Source organism: Harpegnathos saltator, unplaced genomic scaffold, assembly GCF_003227715.2.
Source record: "Harpegnathos saltator strain DR-91 unplaced genomic scaffold, Hsal_v8.6 scaffold275, whole genome shotgun sequence".
Taxonomy (NCBI): Eukaryota; Metazoa; Arthropoda; class Insecta; order Hymenoptera; family Formicidae; genus Harpegnathos; species Harpegnathos saltator.
The window spans coordinates 764,372-784,379 of NW_020230067.1; the positions used below are offsets into that span (position 1 = coordinate 764,372).

The 20,008-nt window shown below is 36.1% G+C and overlaps 1 protein-coding gene across 1 annotated transcript; it reads left to right on the forward strand.

Moving 5' to 3' along the window:
- The first annotated feature begins 240 nt into the window (after nt 1-240).
- On the forward strand, nt 241-19,650 carry LOC112588711 (fatty acid synthase-like). Its single transcript, XM_025299417.1, is given in 20 exon segments — nt 241-518; nt 3,163-3,364; nt 3,485-3,735; nt 9,379-9,610; nt 9,738-10,156; nt 12,177-12,467; nt 12,583-12,790; nt 12,921-13,075; nt 13,280-13,448; nt 13,579-14,044; nt 14,128-14,432; nt 14,674-14,859; nt 14,951-14,955; nt 14,957-15,192; nt 15,368-16,061; nt 16,166-16,997; nt 18,173-18,630; nt 18,766-19,020; nt 19,086-19,340; nt 19,418-19,650. Coding segments are annotated over 19 exon segments (5,691 nt in total). The 5' UTR covers nt 241-518; nt 3,163-3,192; the 3' UTR covers nt 19,520-19,650.
- The last annotated feature ends 358 nt before the right edge of the window (nt 19,651-20,008 follow it).

Below are 20,008 nucleotides of genomic sequence, written 5' to 3' on the forward strand. Positions count from 1 at the left end.
ATTTTATTTTACCTACATGTATACAGGATAATAGAATGGATGTCTCAAGAGAAATTTTTTGAGACACCCATTTTCCTTTTATAAAATTAATTCGCAGACAAATTTTACACGTCGTGACATGAAAGAGGAAACTAGAATTACGTGTCTCAAACAGCAAGTTCTACTATTGACGCACACGCGCCAAGAAAACGATATTTGACCCCTATTATATATTCACTATGATGCGTTATTCTAACATTATGCAACGTTCTAATTTACAATCGAACAAAAGAAGAGCGATGAAATAGCAAGAACGACGGAGCGCGGCTAGGCGATGGAAAAGAGGGAGAGCGACCGGAACAGGAAGACAATGAATGTAAACATGATGCTCGTTGTCGACATTGGATATAAAATGTTGATGTTCATGTGCACGGTAGTAATCGCATCGAGGACATCGGTATATTCGTGTCTATCGACAGGTTTCACAAGCATCTTTGTTCCGGTGATTCGATCAACAGCAACTAGTATTCAGTCTCAAGGTATGTACTTGCTGTTCTGAGGATATTTTGCGAAATGACATAACGTAACAGTTGGCAATATTATAAAGTTCTATTTTACGTTAGCAACGTGCAAAGAAGACAACACATTCTCGAATCCGGGTTTATATTACAATATATACTACTCAAAACAATTAGGGGAGCGCTTCAAAACTTGCAAAATTTGATAGTTTTTAAGAAGCCATATTTCAGCTTAGGGAGTCGTAGAACCATGTTCTAGGGCGCATTTTAACAGGTGAAGCCTTGACTTTAAAGAGGCTAAGGTTTTATTATTCGTCTCATCCAACTGTTTTTCTTGTGAGACTCAAAATCAGGTCGTGAAAAAATTTTGGAAATTTCATGATTTTATAGCCATACACAAATAAAACAGGGATAGAAATAAAAATGGCACCACACTCGCTTTGAAATGGGAAACTTCCCCTTTAACTCTTTAACGCCCGACTTTTTTATAAGTGTTTTAAGAATAAAATTTGAGTTTTTTTCAACTGAGACTATAAGTAGTGATAACCAAAAAAATATCAGAATTTTATATCTACGAAAAATTATCTTTCCAATGTAAAGTAATGTAAAGTAAAATGTAAAGTAATAGTCTACTTCTGAACGAGTAAATTTGTATTATTTTGTAAATATAACGGTAAAAATGAAAAACACACTCAGAAATGGTTATCCAGATGGAAAAACCGTGAAACAATTACACGGAATATCAGCAGCAATCGTTTATTTCTGAATAAACGAGTACATGAAGTTTCCACTTTTCGTTTGTTGGTTTCGTTAGTTTGGTTCTTTTTATCGTTCGTTTTTTATTTATTTGTAAATATGATTTGGATCCTAAAAGCATATACGAAATGAGCAACCTATACAGAGAAAAATGAACGGTAATCTATACGACATAACTCTGATAGTCAGCTTGACATTTTTTAGCTGAAACTTTACTATTAGGTGTACAAATTAATTCTCGGCCTTTTTTGACCAACCTTGACATTTATTTATAGAAACATAAATATAAACTCAATCTTTAAATTAATCTTCTTCGTTTTCTGTACATTTTTGCCATCTCTTAGGCAATTGTCGGATTCGAGATCGAAAAGAAAAATGATAGTGGTTTTAACCCATTAACGCACAAAAGTCCTAAAATATCCTACAATGTCAGCCTTACTTTGCAACTGTATTTTATGTAGAGAAACATATTATATCAGGCTCGAATAGCATTTCTTTATGTTTTCGAGGTCGTTCTACAAGATTCCGGCATCAGAATTCGTTTAGATTCACAATAAAATCCAATATGGCGGAATATATGGAAAAAAGTCGTGAAAAATCTGCAGTTTTATCTCTTATAAGCTTGATTTCGTATCAAAAACGTTACTTTGATACAGATTTTTATCTGTATCAAAGTATCACATCTTGTCCCCATAAATGTTGAACTTTCAAGGTATGCATTGGTGAAAATGTGTATTCAAGATAGCTGCCTCAAAATGACGGTTTGAGCGAAAAAACTTAAAAATAATGTATTTTTAGAATAACTTTGCAAAATCCTAGTATTTACTATCAATTTAGCATTCAGAGTACTGATTTTAGGATATTTGCTGACAATTACCCTGGCGGAAATATTTCTACAAGAAACTGCGTGAATTGGAACACTTTCAGAGAAAGTAAGAGATCGTTTCAGACTCTGTAAGAATTCGAAAAGCTGCGTTTCTATGAAATTCTTTATTCATTGCCTGAGTAATTATGCAATTTCTTTCTTTTCTCTAAACATTTACCTTGAAATACTGAAATGTTCCTAGAAATAAAAAATGAAGAGTGGTAAATATGGAGAAAAGGGACCACCCTTCCAATGTCAATAATTTTCATATTTGTCATTAAGGTCATTACCCCATTAATATTATGAAGATTAACATATTGTTATAAACAGTAACCGCAAGCTATAATCTTATATTATAGCTTGCTATACTCTTATATTATAGCTTGCTATAATCTTATAGCATTTCAAAGTCACCTTTACATTTTGCAAAATTTTTAGCAACACCGCCGGCACTTGCGTTATCCGATGTGCACCACGGGTAGGTTGCTCAGTCGGATTTTGCACATTATGTATATGGTGTATGTGTACGTGATGTGTGTGTGTGACTTTGAAATGCGACAACTCGGCTCCAATGTATGATAAAACAATGTTCCTTGCGACGTTTTAAAGGGGAAGTTTCCCACTTCAAAGCGAGTGTGGTGCCATTTTTATTACCATCTCTGCTTTATTCGTGTATGGCTACAAAATCATGAAATTTCCAAAATATTTTCATAACCTGATTTTGGGCCTCACAAGAAAAACAGTTCGATGAGACGAATAATGAAACCTTAGCCTCTTTAAAGTCGAGGCTTTACCCGTCAAAATGCGCTCTCGAACATTGTTCTACGATCTCCCCAAGCTGAAATATGGCTTCTTAAAAATCATCAAATTTTGCACGTTTTGAAGCGCTCCCCTAATTGTTTTGAATAATATATATTAGGTATATTTTTCTTACGCGGAAAGATTGCTCATGGAATAAAATTGTTGATTTATCCTACATCCCGTTTGATCGTTTTGTTTATTTGTGTCCGAGAGAGCAAAAAGCATTTTGCACTATGTTTTCAGTACGAATAGATTTGTTAGTGAGACAGAAATATGGAAGACAGCAAAAGTTATAACCCATACGAGAAAATGCCGCCGGGTGAAGAGATTGTGATTTCTGGTATGGCCGGTCGATTTCCCGATACAGACAATATAAAGGAGTTGCAAGAAAATCTTTTGAATATGATGGACCTAGGTTCGGACGACAATCGACGATGGAAAAATGGTAATATACAGATACAATTTGAATAAAATATTAAGGGAAAAAACAAAATAGAAAAGAAAATAGTAGCAATACTGCAGATTATAGTCATAGTATAAAAATAAATGTTTGGCATTTTTACAGCTAATTATGACATGCCGGATCGATCAGGAAAGGTTAATAATATAAACAAGTTCGACGCAGAGTACTTTGGTATTTCATCTGTGGAAGCGCATATTACTGATCCTATGTGCAGGATGTTGCTCGAGCACACTTATGAAGCACTTATCGACGCCGGTGTAAATCCCAAAGAATTACGAGGAACGAAAACTGGTGTCTTTATAGGATCGTGTTATTCTGAAGCGGCCAACATAACTTTTCTTACCAAGCCTCAGGTACACTAGATGATTTCAGATGATTTCATATCTCTAATATAAAAGCAGTTCTGGAACTGCCAAATATAATGGAAAGAAACATTTTTTTATTAATAATATTATAAACAAACATTCTATTGTTACTTTAATAAATATATACTCTTTTTAAGAATTATCCCTCTAAATGATCTTGTTCCTGAAATATTCATGCCATGAAAGTTCATGCCAAAACTTATTGAATTTAGCATAGGAAGATAAAAACGCTGCAGTCATTGAATACTTAATATCAATTACATAATTAGACGAAGCTCTGAAAGCAGCTAATCAGCATTGGCACAGACATTATTTGAGACTTTTATATTACTTAATATAACTGAAAAAGTATTTTGTACACATAGAGGATGGTCCATTTTAATCGACAATCGGAAATATTTCGTCAAGTAAGCCAGATCGCAAAAAATGTTTTAACTAAAAGTTGTAGATGTTAATGAAGGACACACACTGACTGATTTTGACTTTGACTTTGAGGTCAATTTTCAAGGTTATTTGAAGGTCAACTTTGATTTTTCAAATAGGTACCACTATTTTTGACTTCAGAAATGAAAAGAGCGGAAAATTTTACGTTCAAATAGGTAAATTATGATAGGAGTCCCATGATATTTAAAGATCATTTTAAAGCCAAATACGAGGTGTGGCTATAAAATAACGAGATTGATGCTTCTATAGAAGAAGTACGCATGCGCCAAACGCGAACGACCGACAGCTATGTAACGTGAAGCCTTCTCTTCCGAATGCGGCGCCTCCCGTCTGTAAACAAATTAAACTGGCCGTGGCCTTCGTTTGTATAAGAGCTGTTGTTTTGTTTTGTCGGAAAAGTGATAAGTGTAAAAATAGAGCGACGAATCGTCGTGAAATTTCACATGAAACTTGGAAAAAGCGCTACTGAAACTTATCTTTTATTAAAAGAAGTATATGACAATGAATGTTTATCACGTACGCGTGTTTTTGAGTGGTGTAAGCGTTTCCAAGATGGCCGAGAAGACGTTGAAGATGATTCACGCCCGGGTCGCCCTTCCACGTCAAAAACGGATGAAAATATTGAAAAAGTCGGTAATCTGATTCGATCTGACCGTCGGTTAACTATTCGTGCGATTGCTGAAACTGTAGAAATTGACAAAGAATGCGTAAGGCAAATTTTACATAACAATTTTAACATGCAAAAAGTGTGTGCGAAAATGGTGCTTAAAATTTTCACGATTGAACAAAAAGGAGCTCGCGAAAATGTTTGTACGTGAAAACACGTTATCCCAATAATACTATAATACGAAATCTTACTGCAAGGGCTCGTAACATCTAGTTCGTGAAGGTCGAAGTCAAGCGCATCAGTGGGCGACCCCCTTCAACCTCTACAACTTTTGTTGAAAACATTTTTTAACACCTCTTTTTACGTTACGAGTTGTTTGAGGATATTGATAAAAAATATGTATTTGGCTTTAAAATGATCTTTAAATGTCATGGGACTCCTAACATAATTTACCTATCTGAACGTAAAATTTTCCGCTCTTTTCATTTTTGGAGTCAAAAACAGTGGTTCCTATTTAAAAAATTAAAGTTGACCTTCAAATAACCTTGAAAATTCCTCAAGATCAAAGTCAGGATCATTAGTGTGTGTCCCCATTGATCTCTACAACTTTTATTTGAAACATTTTTCATCGATCTGGGTTACCTGACGAAATATTTCCGATTGTCGACTAAAATGGACCACCCTGTATAAACGCAGGGTGGTCTATTTTAATCGACAATCGGAAATATTTCGTCAGGTAAGCTAGATCGCGAAAAATGTTTCAAACAAAAGTTGTAGAGCTAAGAGGGAGACATTTGATGGTAACCTTGGCTTGACCTTGGATTGTCATTTGAAAGTCACGTAAAGGTCAACTTTAAAATCCTAAATAGAATACCCAACTTTTTATTGCATATTCTTGTAGCCCTTGTCAAAACGTTTTCAAAATACTATCTATTTTTGTCATTAGCATAAGTCATTCCCAAGATATGAAGCTTCAAATTTGACATACCGCCAATATTCGCATTACCCGATATACATCGCGGGGAGGTTGTTCAGTCAGATTTGTACATCATAGTGACCCTAGAAAGCGCCGATTTTGTGTGTGTGTGTGTGTGTGTGGGGGGGGGGGATTCATTCCTCATAGATGTTCGAAAACGCTGCCATCGACAGTTCGGCACACTCAAACTCGTTTTTCGAAACTCTCGATGAGTTTCACAAGAATGTTTGCTGGAATCGCTCGGCACGCATTTCTGATGCGATCCATCATATCCTCATTGTAAAACTACATTGTAAACTGAAGTGTGTTACAATAACATGCTTGAAACGTCTTAAAGTATGTCTCCACTTTAGATATACAAAATCAGCAAATTAAATTAACACATATATGTATGTTAAAAAAACATATTTATGTATGTGTTAAATCGTTTGTATGTGTGATAATGGTTAGGTGTATTAAAATAACATACTTTCAGTATGTTATGAATTGAGTAACATTGCAAATCCAAGTGTGTTATTTTGAAATGCATAAGCGTGTAAATAAATGAATCTCTTTTACACATTTCTTCCATTTTAAATCACGCGTTATTTAATATATTACGCTTAAACATAACAATGAATAACATATAATTAATGATATAGTCTCTAATAATATGAAAGCAAGTTATTATTACATTAATTTGTTCAATAGATACAATACTTTTCTGAAGGCGAGTAAATTGAAGGCGACGATTTTGTCGATTTGTGTTTCTCTTACATATATTCTTTTTAATACACATATGTGTGTTCATTTAAACGTGTGTTAACAAAATTAGTGTACTATCATGAACACATTATTAGTGTGTTACATGACTTGGTGTGTTATCCAATATATCACCCAAGTGTGTTCTCAGTGTATTTCGATTGTCATTCTGTGTCTAAATAACACACTCTACGTGTGTCACGGGATTGTTGAGGAAAAATAACATGTTTCTGTAATATGTTACATGGTGTGTTACAGACAAGTGTGTTATTAAAATATACTTTTATCACAGAAAACGAATTATTTTGACGCAATTAGTGCCAGCTAATGTGTCAAAATAACACACTAACACTCAGTTTTAACACACATATTCCGATGCCTACACTGTAAAACTACTTTTCCTCAATAATCCCGTGACACACGAGTGTGTTATTTAGACACAGAATGATAATCGAAATACACTGAGAACACACTTGGGTGATATATTGGATAACACCAAGTCATGTAACATACTAGTAATGTGTTCATGATAGTACACTAATTTTGTTAACACACGTTTAAATGAACACACATATGTGTATTAAAAAAAATACATGTAAGAGAAACACAAATCGACAGGATCGGAGATTACTCGCCTTCAAAAAAGTATTGTATCTATTGAACAAATTAATGTAATAATAACTTGCTTTTATATTATTAGAGACTAAATCATTAATTATATGTTATTCATTGTTATATGTTTAAACGTAATATGTTAAATAACGCGTGATTTAAAATGGAAGAAATGTGTAAAAAAGATTCATTTATTTACACGCTTGTGCATTTCAAAATAACACACTTGGATTTGCAATGTTACTCAATTCACATTCATAACACACTTGAGGTGTGTTATTTTGATATACCTTCATAACACATTTGAGATATGTTATTTTAATATATTGGGGACTTGAATAAGTTCTCGCTGTTTCTCGATAGATGGTGATATCTTAGCCTTTTTGCATCGGGCAATACTACAGCCAACTTCATCGTGAAGCTCCACCATTAGGCTCGAAGTGACAGTATACGTTATTCCTCCGAAGTGTAAACAACATATTTTTTCATAGCGTTAAACATGTCGAATTTCGTGCCAAAAAAGAGTGTTTGCGGGGAATTTTACTGCATTACTTTTTTCAAAAAAAATCTGAAGCACATAAATAGAATTCTTGTGGAGACTTACGGCGACCATGCTCTGTCGGAAACAACATGCAGAGATTGATTTAGACGCTTGAAAAATAATGATTTTGATGTTGAAGATAAAGAACGCTCTGGCGCATCGAAAAAGTTCGAAGACGAATAATTGGAAGCATTACTCGATGAAGACCCATGCCCATGTCGCCCAGACGCAAAATGAACTTGCAGAATCATTAGGAGTTGATCATACAATAGTTGCCAAACGTTTAAAAGCATTAGGAATGATTCAAAAGCAAGGAAATTGGGTGCCGTACGAATTGAAGTCGAGAGACGTCAAACGGTGTTTTTCACGTGTGAACAGCTGCTCCAACGGCAGAAAAGGAAAGGTTTTTTGCATCGTGTCGTGACTGGCGATGAAAAGTGGTTACACTACCATAACCCGAAGTGTAGAAAATCGTGGGGTAAGCCCGGCCATACATCAACATCGACGGCAAAGCCGAATATCCATGGTTCCAAGCTCATGCTATGTATTTGGTGGGATCAGCTGGGTGTAGTATATTATGAGCTCCTCAAACCCAACGAAACTATCACGGGAGACTACATCTATCGACTACAATTGATGCGTTTGAGCCGAACATTGAAGGAAAAACGGCCGCAATACGAGGAGAAACACGACAAAGTAATTTTGCAGCATGACAACGTTCGGCCACATGTTGCAAAACCGGTCAAAACCTACTTAGAAACGGTCAAATGGGAAGTCCTACCCCATCCGCCGTATTCGCCGGACATTGCTCCTTCCGATTACAAATTGTTCCGATCGATGACTCATGGCCTGGCTGAGTAGCATTTCCATTCTTATGAAGATGCCAGAAAATGGGTCGATTCGTGGATAATCTCAAAAGATGAGTCATTCTTTCGACATGGTATTCGTATGCTGCCAAAAAGATAGAAGAAAGTAGTGGCTAGCGATGGACAATATTTTCAACCACATGCTCTTTACTAATATTCTAAATGAAGCATTTATTTTCGCGAAAAAACAGCAGAACTTATTCAAGTCCAATACTTTCATAACACAGTGAGAGTGTTATTTTAATACATCTAACCATTAACACACATACAAACAATTATATTTAACACATACATAAATATGTTCTTTTAACATACATATATGTGTTGATTTAATTTGCTGATTTTGTATGTCTAAAGTGGAGACATATTTTAACACGCTTCAAGCATATTATTGTAACACGCTTCAGTTTACAGTGCTGTCGCGTCGTTGACAGTTGATGAAACATTGCGCCTTTCAAAAATCTCTACAGATAAAAATTTGGAGGTAAGGTCGAATGATCTTCATGGCCACCAAATTGGACCATCCCGACCTATCCATCGATGAGGGAAAGTGGTATTGAGGCTATTCCCGAGGGAAAATAAATTATGATTTAGGACTGTAAAGTTGACCTCTACGTGACCTTCAAACGACAATCTAAGGTTAAGCCAAGATCACCGTCAAATGTTTCCCTCTGAACCCTACAACTTTTGTTTGAAACATTTTTCGCGACCTAACGACCTGGCTTACCTGACGAAATATTTTCGATTGTCGATTAAAATGGACCACCCTATATGTATACAATAAAGGGGGAAATGAGTAAGGGGAAAATAAATACTAACATGAACGTAATTTATTTTTAATTAGTCACCTGGATACTCAGTTATTGGATTCGGTAAATACTGGCTAGCGAACAGCATTTCTAATTGGCTCGGTCTTACCGGACCGTCTTATGTGATGGATACGGCCTGCAGTTCAACCCACTACGCTATTGCGGAAGCTTTCAGAATGATACGAGGTGGAGAGTGTGATGCAGCTATCGTGGGTGGTGCTAATCTGTGTCTTCATCCCAATATAACGCTTCAATTTTTTCATCTCGGTAAGCTTGTAAATAATCTTATAAAATGTAAAATCATTACTTGAGATCTATCGCTTACGTATAAACGCTGTCATGGCGATAACTCGACGAAAGATCGCTTAATTGTTAGCGGATTGAACAATTTTAGGAGTCCTCTCCGCGGATGGTTACTGCAAGCCCTTCGATGTGAGCAGTACGGGTTATATGCGCAGTGAAACAATCGCAGTAATATATCTGCAGAAAGTGAAGAACGCGAAACGAATCTATGCTACCCTCGTCTACTCTAAAACTAATTGCGATGGTTGGAAGCCAGAAGGGATTACATATCCTTCTTTCAGTATGCAAAAGAAATTATTGGAAGACTTTTACAATGATTGCGGCATCACACCCGAAGAGCTGTCCTACATGGAGGCCCACGCCACTGGTACTTTAGCAGGAGATCCGCCAGAAGTTGACGCCATCGATCAGGCTTTATGTTCAAAGAGGACTACTCCCTTATTGGTGGGTTCGATAAAATCAAATCTCGGGCATTCTGAATCTGCTAGTGGCCTTTGTCAAGTGGTAAAAGTACGTATTTTAATTCCTTAACCAGCAAAAACACAAGACTGCGTTCGCAAGAAACGAATTAGCACAGAACATATTACATTTTGAATTGTCTGGTAATTTAATATTTCTAAAATTGTATTCAAAAACTTTGCGATCACTGTATCTAATGATGAGCTTAAAAATTTAACATGATAAATTTAATAATGTAACAGTCTTAAAATTGAAAAAACTATAAAGATTCTCTAAAAAAGCTTTTAAACGCAGAGTTGAAGTCGCTTTTTCAGTGACAAAATTTAACACAGAAATACACTAAAATAGTTACACCGTAAACCAATAAATGACCAAAACAAAATTTTATCCACATATATTCAGGGTTGGGAAAGTTACTTTTTAAAAGTAACTCGTTACCGTTACCGTTATTTTCGGTAAAAAGTAACTCATTACCGTTACTCGTTACTGGTCTTAAAAAATAATGCGTTACCATTACTTGAAAGTAACGATATTTTAAAATAACGACTTCGTTACTTTCTGTTACTTTTTCTTGTTGTAAAACCAGGAAGAAAGGTGCTAAGAAATCGGACACAAGATGATTAGAAACATGTATATCCAATCCAGTGGCGCTACAGCTCAAGTTCGAGCCATCCAGAGCTCCAGAAGTCTGGCCCTCCAAGCATCCCGGTCCATCGCATCCCGTCTCCATCTCCCCTCATTCAGCAGTGTCCTCTGCCATGCCGTCCTCGCATCTCGCCCTCGGTCTTCCCTTCGGTCGGCCTCCATATATTTTTGTCGTTAATATTCTCTTTGGTGTTCTTGTGTTTTCCATCCTTTGCACATGCCTGGGCCCAGCGAAGCCGCATGATCCTAATATGTTTAGATAATTTTGGTGTTCTATGTATTTCGTATAACTCCTGGTTATATCTCATCCTCCATATACCATTCTCTTGTATTGGGCTACATATCATACATAAAATTTTTCTTTCGAAAGCGTCTAGACATTCCACCATCTCTTTCGTGATTGCCCATGCTTCACATCCATACGTAATTACACTACGTATTAGTGTTTTATATAGCATAATTTTCGTATTTCTATGCACGTCTCTGGATTTTATCACTGGGAGTAGAGCATAGTATGCCCTATTTGCCTATTTGATTTTCAAGTTCACATCTTTGACTTCGTTATTGTCATTGGTTAATACCGATCCCAAATATTTGAACTCATTTGTTTCCTCGAGCTCATATTCACCGACGGCGAGTTTTTGTCCACTTTTTCTTCTCTTTCTAGATGTCACTAGTATTTTTGTTTTGTCTTCATTGATTCTTAATCCGATTTCTTTTGCTGCCTCTTCTAGAAGGTGAGTCTGACAGTTGCCCATGAGAGGCTTTATATTACGAATCAGTAGGTCTTGGATATCAGAAATATATATATATTTAAATATTTCTATTATTTTATATTATTAAGTGTTGTACCCAGTAAGCAACATGCTAGCAAAATGCGCACAGATTGACGCTAATTTCGATCAGATCGTCATATCAAAACCATAGCCATCTGTGTCCTCATTAGGCTCGTGTTTTGTCGACAGGACCTACGTGCAGACCATTCGAGCAGATTGTTGGAAGAAACTACGCAGGTCCTGCTGCCAAATTACGCGCAGAGTCTACGCGCAGAATTTGCTCGATTTCTGCCGCCAATCTGCCGTCAAATTACTACAAATCTTGCGAGGTTTTGGCTACAAATCTGCCGTCAAATATCCGACAGCAGGATCTGGCGCATATTTGTCCGCAGATTGGTGGCATAATTTGATATAACAAATTCTGCATTAAATTTGTTGCCTATTTGACATCAAATTATGATAGCAGGCTTTGCTCGAAATCTGCTCGCACAGGTTTGGCTATTTGGGTACTAAATACGCCGATAAAAAAATAAGTATTTAATATTTTTTGTTGCTTAACAACATATCCAAAGCCCATCAAAATCGGTGAGGAACAGTTCCCACGGTTTCCTTATAAGAGGTTGTATGTGATATATTTCAACGTTTTTAAGGTGTTGATAGCGATGGAAACAGGCATTATTCCACCAACCATACACTACAAAACACCGCGAAAGGAACTGACTCCTATAATTGAAGGAAGAATGAATGTCGTCACTGAACCAACTTCATGGAACGGTGGTTACATTGGCATTAATAATTTCGGATTTGGCGGTGGAAACTGTCACATACTACTGAAATCAAATCCCAAAAATAAAATCAATGTTGGAATACCAGATGGCTTACCCAGACTCGTAGCGGTATCTGGTCGTACTGAGGAGGCTGTTCAGACTCTATTAGATGACGTAAGTAAATTTAACTAAAAACGTATTTTTAAAAACCAAATTAAAATAGAAATTATACAAGATCAAAATGATTATTTCCGTGATAAGATGAATATGTCCAACTCTGCCGCGGTAGGTGAATAGCCGACAGATAGACGTGGAATATATGGCTCTTCTGCATAGCATTCATGCAGAAAATATTGAAGGCCATCCCTATAGAGGATATACTATTGCTGGACCTGAAGTTCCTGTTAACAAAATAAGAAAAGTTGAAAACTGCGCAAACTCAAGGAGACCAATCTGCTTTGTATTTCCTGGAACAGAAGTTGAGTGGCGTAACATAGGTACGAAAGCAACTATTACGAATATTTTATTTTCAATACATAAATTTGATGGAATGGATATATACAACTCCATGGATATATACAATGTCCTTCATATATGATTAATATGTTTGCTTTTGATATATTAAAGAACTGATGAAACTACCAGTGTTTGCAAAGGCAATAAAGAAATGTAATGAAACATTAAAGCAGCGGGATATATGTGTTACGGATATTATAAAAAACAAAAATAAAACTACCAGCAATAGCATCGTAGAATCATTTGTAGGAATCATTGCCATACAGGTATAAGAAAGAAACATCAATTATTTTATATTCACAATATATAAAATGCTTGACTAAGCACAGTCCAACATATAAATTATTTAAGTACTCGTGTGTGTGTGTGTGTGTATATTTATATCGGTATTTAGCCACGTAAAACCATGTAAACGTATGATGTAATAGCCTCTCAATTAAAAGCCAATACTTTTATCAACAACATTTTAGATTGGAATAGTGGATATCTTAACACACATTGGTATTCTATCCGATTACACGATAGGTCAGTCTATTGGTCAACTTATATCCGAATATGTTGATGGACGTTTCACTATCGAGACAACAATTTTGACGGCGTATTTCATAGGCACGGCGTTTGAGCAGGCCATGTCTCAGGTTTTAACGACTTTTGAATTCATTTTAATTACTAATTTCCGCTTTCCTTATGTGGAGCGATTGTTTATGTATGTTTCATTTATACATACTTATGAAACCAGACATAATAATATTGATCATTGCTCCTCAAGTTGATGACATTACTAAGAATCAAGGCAACTATCTTGATGTTGTTAGATCAAAACTCTTGGAACATCTCTACCGAATATTACCAGCGAACTTTCTAAACAGCCGCGGTGTAACACAGTTGGGCAGGTCACGAAGCGAACGCGACAAGTTTGAGACCGCTGCAGAATATTATGTAGACATTATACTGAATCCAGTACCATTACAAAAAATTACAGCTTTGTTACCGAAAGATACGATACTCGTCGACATAGTACCACACAATACTTTTCAGCCACTCATACCAAACTTGCAGTCAGTGATAACGTTGATTTCACTCTATAAACGCGGTCAAAAGCATACTATGCAAAACTTTTTAGAAGGAATCGGAGATCTTTATAATGTAGGACTTCAGCCACAGATTGCAAGTTTGTATCCGCCAGTGCAATTTCCTGTTAGTCGGGGAACACCAATGATATCTCCTCTCATTAGGTCCGTCTCTTCTTGAAATATAAGTATAAGAAAACGAATCACGATTCTTTGTTTACATTACTAATTTTAAAACAATATTGCAGATGGAATCACTCTGAGGACTATTACTTCTACCATCATATAGGTGAAAGTAAAATTTTCAGCAGAGAAAGAATCGTCACTATTACACCCGCTGATGCAGATTTTGAATATATGTCTGATCATATAATCGATGGAAGAAATTTGTTACCAGCTACGGGTTACCTTTACGAAATTTGGCATACTATTGGTTTGTTGAGCGGCATTGATCATAGAAACATACCTATTGTATTTGAAAATGTTAAATTCATACGCGCTATTCACTTATCACGACGAGACAAGCTGGACTTAACTATTATGATCCAAGAAGGTAAATACTTTTGCAATTACCCGAGACTCAATTCTCGATATTCTCTTACAGCGATATTGTGACATAACATTAACAATAATATAATCAACATTAAGAAAAAAGATGGAAAAACATTGCGAAGTCGCAGTGGGATTCAATTTCCTGCAACAACAAAATTGTCTTCAACAATAGAAATCAAGTCGATGTAATAGATTCAGAGAAATAATGATATTATCGTGTAATAATTGTGATACTTTTACAGGCGGTAATAATTTTGAGATTATAGAGGGAGAGAATGTAATCGTCAGTGGAGTCGTGAGGGTGCCTGACGATATCGTGAAAGAGAAAATATCCGTTCAGTTTCTACCAAAAAACGAAGATGATGAAGAATGCATGAATGCTGCAGATATTTACAAGGAACTACGACTCCGTGGCTACCAGTATAAAGGTCTATTTCGTTCGTTAAAAAGCTCCTCCAATTATTAGTATTTCGTATTAATAATAATACGAAATTATATCGTGAACTTAATTCCTATTAGATCCGAGGTGATATGAGCACAATCCGTTGGGTTGAAGGACGGACATCTCCCAAACTCAACCGCGAAAATGTTATACATAAAATTTACGCGGCACTGAATTTCAAAGATATTTTGATAGCTACTGGTAAACTGGCGTTGGAATCCTTCCAAATGATTGAACGAGATATCGATTCTTTCTTAGGCTTTGAATTTGTCGGGTATGATGGGTTTGGACAAAGAATAATGGCAATGTGCTCCGGCAGGTGAGATAATAAAATACAAAATATAGTTATTATATCAAATATAAATTCAATAACAATGTTGTATTGAAGGATATTAGATTTAACACTAATGTAGATATGTAATGCAGTTATCAATTTTCCCTCCATGATTGAAAGACGACGTTAACTTGAATGAAAACATAATTTATATTTTTAGAGGAATATCAAATGTTGCAATCCAGGACCACGTTACGTCTTGGGTTATTCCCGATGAATGGACATTCGAGGATGCTGCTACAGTTCCGTGTGTTTATGCCACAAGCTGCTACGCTCTCTACGAGAAAGGAAAAATGAAGAGAGGAGACAAAGTTCTCATTCATTCGGGCACCGGCGGTGTTGGTCAAGCCGCGATCCACCTCGCGCTGTACGAAAAGTGCGAAGTATTCACGACAGTCGGAACTTTGGAGAAACGGCAATTCATTAGAGAAACTTTTCCTTCGATCCTTGACGATCATATCGGCAATTCTCGTGACACAAGTTTCGAACAAATGATACTTGAGCAGACACGCGGTCGGGGAGTTGATATCGTATTGAATTCCTTAGCTGAGGAGAAGCTTCAGGCGTCTATTCGCTGCTTGGCAAAAGGCGGTCGATTCCTGGAAATAGGAAAATATGACGTGATCGCCGATAATACTTTAGACAGAATGATTTTTGCGAAAGGCATCAGTTTCCATGCGATTATGTTAGACAATATAATAAGTTCCGTCTCAAAGAATTACGGAATTGTATGTAATTATATGTTACAATGTCTGAAAAATGGCTCGATAAAACCTCTTCCAAGGAAAGTCTTTGAAAAGACAGAAGTAGAAGATGCCTTCAGGTATATGGCAACTGGCAAGCACATAGGAAAGGTAATTTCTCGCGCACACTAGAAATTCATGTTTTTAATGTTATCGCAACAGCTGCTCTATATATGATCGCAATGAAATTCTGTTATTATCATTCTTATTTTCAGATCCTGATAAAGATACGCGATGAAAACGAGCCATTGAGTCTTCCTATTCTCGCTTATCCCCGATTTTTCTGCAAGTCTCATATGTCTTACATCATTTTGGGCGGATTAGGCGGCTTTGGTCTAGAATTGGCCGACTGGCTGATTCTTCGCGGAGCAAAGAATCTTCTTCTCACTTCGCGGACAGGATTGCGAAACGGTTACCAGCGCTCGAGGGTGGAATTATGGAAGTCCTATGGGGTGAATGTGCAGATTATCGCGAGTGCTGAAGCGTCTGATCACAAGGACGGCGCGTCCATCCTGAACACTGCCATTGAAATGGGACCGGTGGACGCTATATTCAATCTTGCCGTAGTGCTGAAAGATTCTCTCTACAAGAATCAGACAACTGAGTCCTTCGAAGAATCATTTAAACCGAAAGCAATGGCGACGAAAACAATGGACGAGTTGTCCAGGAAAATGTGCCCTGACCTCCGGTACTTTGTTGTCTTCTCATCCGTTTCGTGCGGCCGAGGAAACTCCGGCCAAACTAATTACGGTATGGCCAATTCCATCATGGAGAGAATATGCGAGAGAAGAGTACAAGACGGATTACCTGGGATGGCTATACAGTGGGGCGCGGTGGGTGATGTGGGTCTCGTGGCCGATATGCAAAAGGACAATAAGGAACTGATCATCGGCGGTACTCTACAACAGAAAATACAGTCCTGTCTGCAGTCGCTGGACACTTTCATGGTTCTAAATAAGCCGATCGTAGGTAGTATGGTTGTGCCAGAGAAGCGCGCGACATTTGGTGGAGTGATGGACATTGTGGAAACTGTAGCTAGTATCATGGGTAATTTTTTCATCATAAACGTGACAAATCTGATGATCATTTCGAAAACTTTTTACGATAAAACATTGAAATTAAAGTTAAAAAATTACAATTAATGACACACACAATGTTAATTGTATTCAGGGTGTTTCACAGAATCCTAACAATTAATATCTATTGTATTTTGGAAAATACAAAAGAATAAGACAGCGTAAGTAAAAGTTGAATGTTCTCATAAGCATTATTGTCTTATGAAGTCAATTTTTTGGTAGCGCAGTGACGAGAAGAATGCAGCTACATTTTTATCTTAAACTGAAGCCCCTGATTTTTCTTTGTACAAGTTAAAATATTCTGCAGAAAGAAGTAGTTAAAATGACCAGAAAGTAAGTAGTTAAATGAATAGACATTTCAGATTCAGATTTTAAAGTAAATATTCGAATGTTCCATCGTACAACAAACATTTGGCAACATTACGGATATGAGACGATATATAATTGCAGCATTTATAGCATTCTTATCACAAAACACAAAAATGGTGAACATGTCTGCTTTTGTTCATTGTTTAAAACTTTCATAATGATATATTTTCTTCATTGAATTACAACTCGTTACTGCGTACGATTCTTATTGTTAGACAGGCGTAGACGGTACAATTTTTTCGACGCAATTGAATATTTACAAACAGTGTTCGAAATATCCTTCTAGACACTCGATGCCAAATGTTTATTGTATGGTGGAACGTTCAAACATTTACTTTAATAAATCTTAAATGTCTTATTAACTACTCATTTTTTGGTCATCTTATCCTGCTACCTTTTTACGGAGAATATTTAAAATATCTATTTATACAAAAAATTTACGAAAAATATTTTAAAAATCTACTTATACAAAAAATAAAGGAGTTCTATTTAAAATAAAAATACAATTATATTTTTATGGCCCAACCTTTATTGCACCAATAAAAAATCGATTTCATAAAAAAATAGTGTGCCCACTCAATTCAAGATTAGGATTCAACTTTTCCTTACATCATTTTTTTCTACTGTCCGAAGTGTAATAGATATTAAATGTTACTGTTTTATAAAACACCTATGGCAAGAATGATGTGTGTATTCTTTCTCATACCTTTTGTTGTGATTTATGTGATCATGATAAAAATCCAAGAGCCTTATCTTCTCCTGTCTTTGCTTACCTAGGAATAAAAGATGTGAAAGCGGTTAGACTTCGCACCCCCCTGTCAGAGATGGGTATGGATTCAATGACGGCGGTAGAGATCAAGCAAACGTTGGAGAAAGAATTCGACGTTTATCTTACCGCGCAGGACATTAGAACTCTCACTTTCGAGAAACTCCACAATATGGCCGATAAAAACAAGCGTTTTGAGCAGATTGAGACACTCGATTCAGGGGGTATAAAATTTGTAATTCGTTTAATCAATAATTTAGACATGGTTCCAGATGTTTGCTTGGAGATAACTACTAGAAGTAAAATGGGCACAAAGCGGATATTTCTTCTACCAGGAATCGAAGGTTGCGGGAGCGTATTTAATTCGTTGGCTTCGAAAATCGAAGGTCCCGTGACATGTTTGCAGCACGGATCAAACAATATCCCCACGAGTGAATCTGTATTGCAGTCGGCTGCCAGTCTGTTACCTGTACGTATTAATATAACAGGGAAGTTGCCTTTTCGATATTTCCGTGATTCCATTCCACTAGACTGGAATTGCGTCACGTCGATCAAGAAACTAATAAGAAAAAAAGAACATTAATATTTCTTTCTTTTTTTGTAGCATATAATATCAAAGATGGAGGGTTCTGCGGAATTCATAATAGTTGGGTATTCATACGGGTCGTTAATCGCTATCGAGTTGACGAGATTGTTGGAGGCGAGAAATTTCACAGGACGGTTAATATTAATTGATGGCACACCGGATTATATGAAAACTCTGAAAGATCAATATTTTCCTTTCACGAATCTTCAGGAATTTCAGAATAATGTTCTCCTAGGCCTTATAGATCTCTTCTACTCTGTCGATAATACATCGGTATGTTGTGTATGGTGAATTTATTGTTATAATATAAGACACGTAATAACGATAATTGTTAACAGGTTCTATTAGAATTGTCTAAACACGACACGTGGGAAAAAAAATGGGATGCTGTCGTCAAATGTCTTTCAGACGATATTGTGCAAGTAACTTCTCTTGAAAATTACAAGATTTATTGTACAACGGTTTATAAGCATCTGATCGCTATTCACGAGTATGATGCGTCCTCATCACCGCCACTGAAATCGCCTGTATTATTACTAAAACCTACAACGTCCAACTTGCCTTTTGCCGACGAAAATAGCGACTTGAAAAAGGTAATCTTAATATAAGGACGCATATCGATGTATCCGCCTTTGAAAATCAATTGACGACAAGAATTATTATTATTCAGGTGACTGAAGGTAACGTGCAAGTTCGTCATGTCGAAGGTAATCATTTCACGATGTTGGAAAATGATGAACTTGCTGATATTATTAACGAAATATTATCTTGAGAAGTTAATCTTTATAATGTTACAAAAGTTCGTAATTCTGTAAATCGAAGGTATCAAGGTGTGTGGAAAGGGAAGGAGAATACGCAGAATATTTATTGTAAACAAGGCAATGATAAAATATTATGGTAAAATACTCGATTATTTATTCATCGTGCATGATTAATAAACAAGTATAAATAACTTTCGTCGCCAATATGGAGAAACGTTTATAACTCTAAAAAAGGATTGCTTACTTTTGTTTGATATTTATTCTAAATTCACGCATTGCGGCTTTAAATGGCTTCCTATTTTTATACTTTCGTACATTACGTGTCGTCGTTGACATTTTTCCGTTCTTACTTTAGGTAACATTTAAGTCTCTACTTAACATTCCTTTCTACATTAATTCTGGTCAATTTTGGATTTATATTTGATAAATATATATTCTGATAAACTGGAATAAATTGATATATGCTACTATATTCTGCTATAAACATTTATGATAAATAT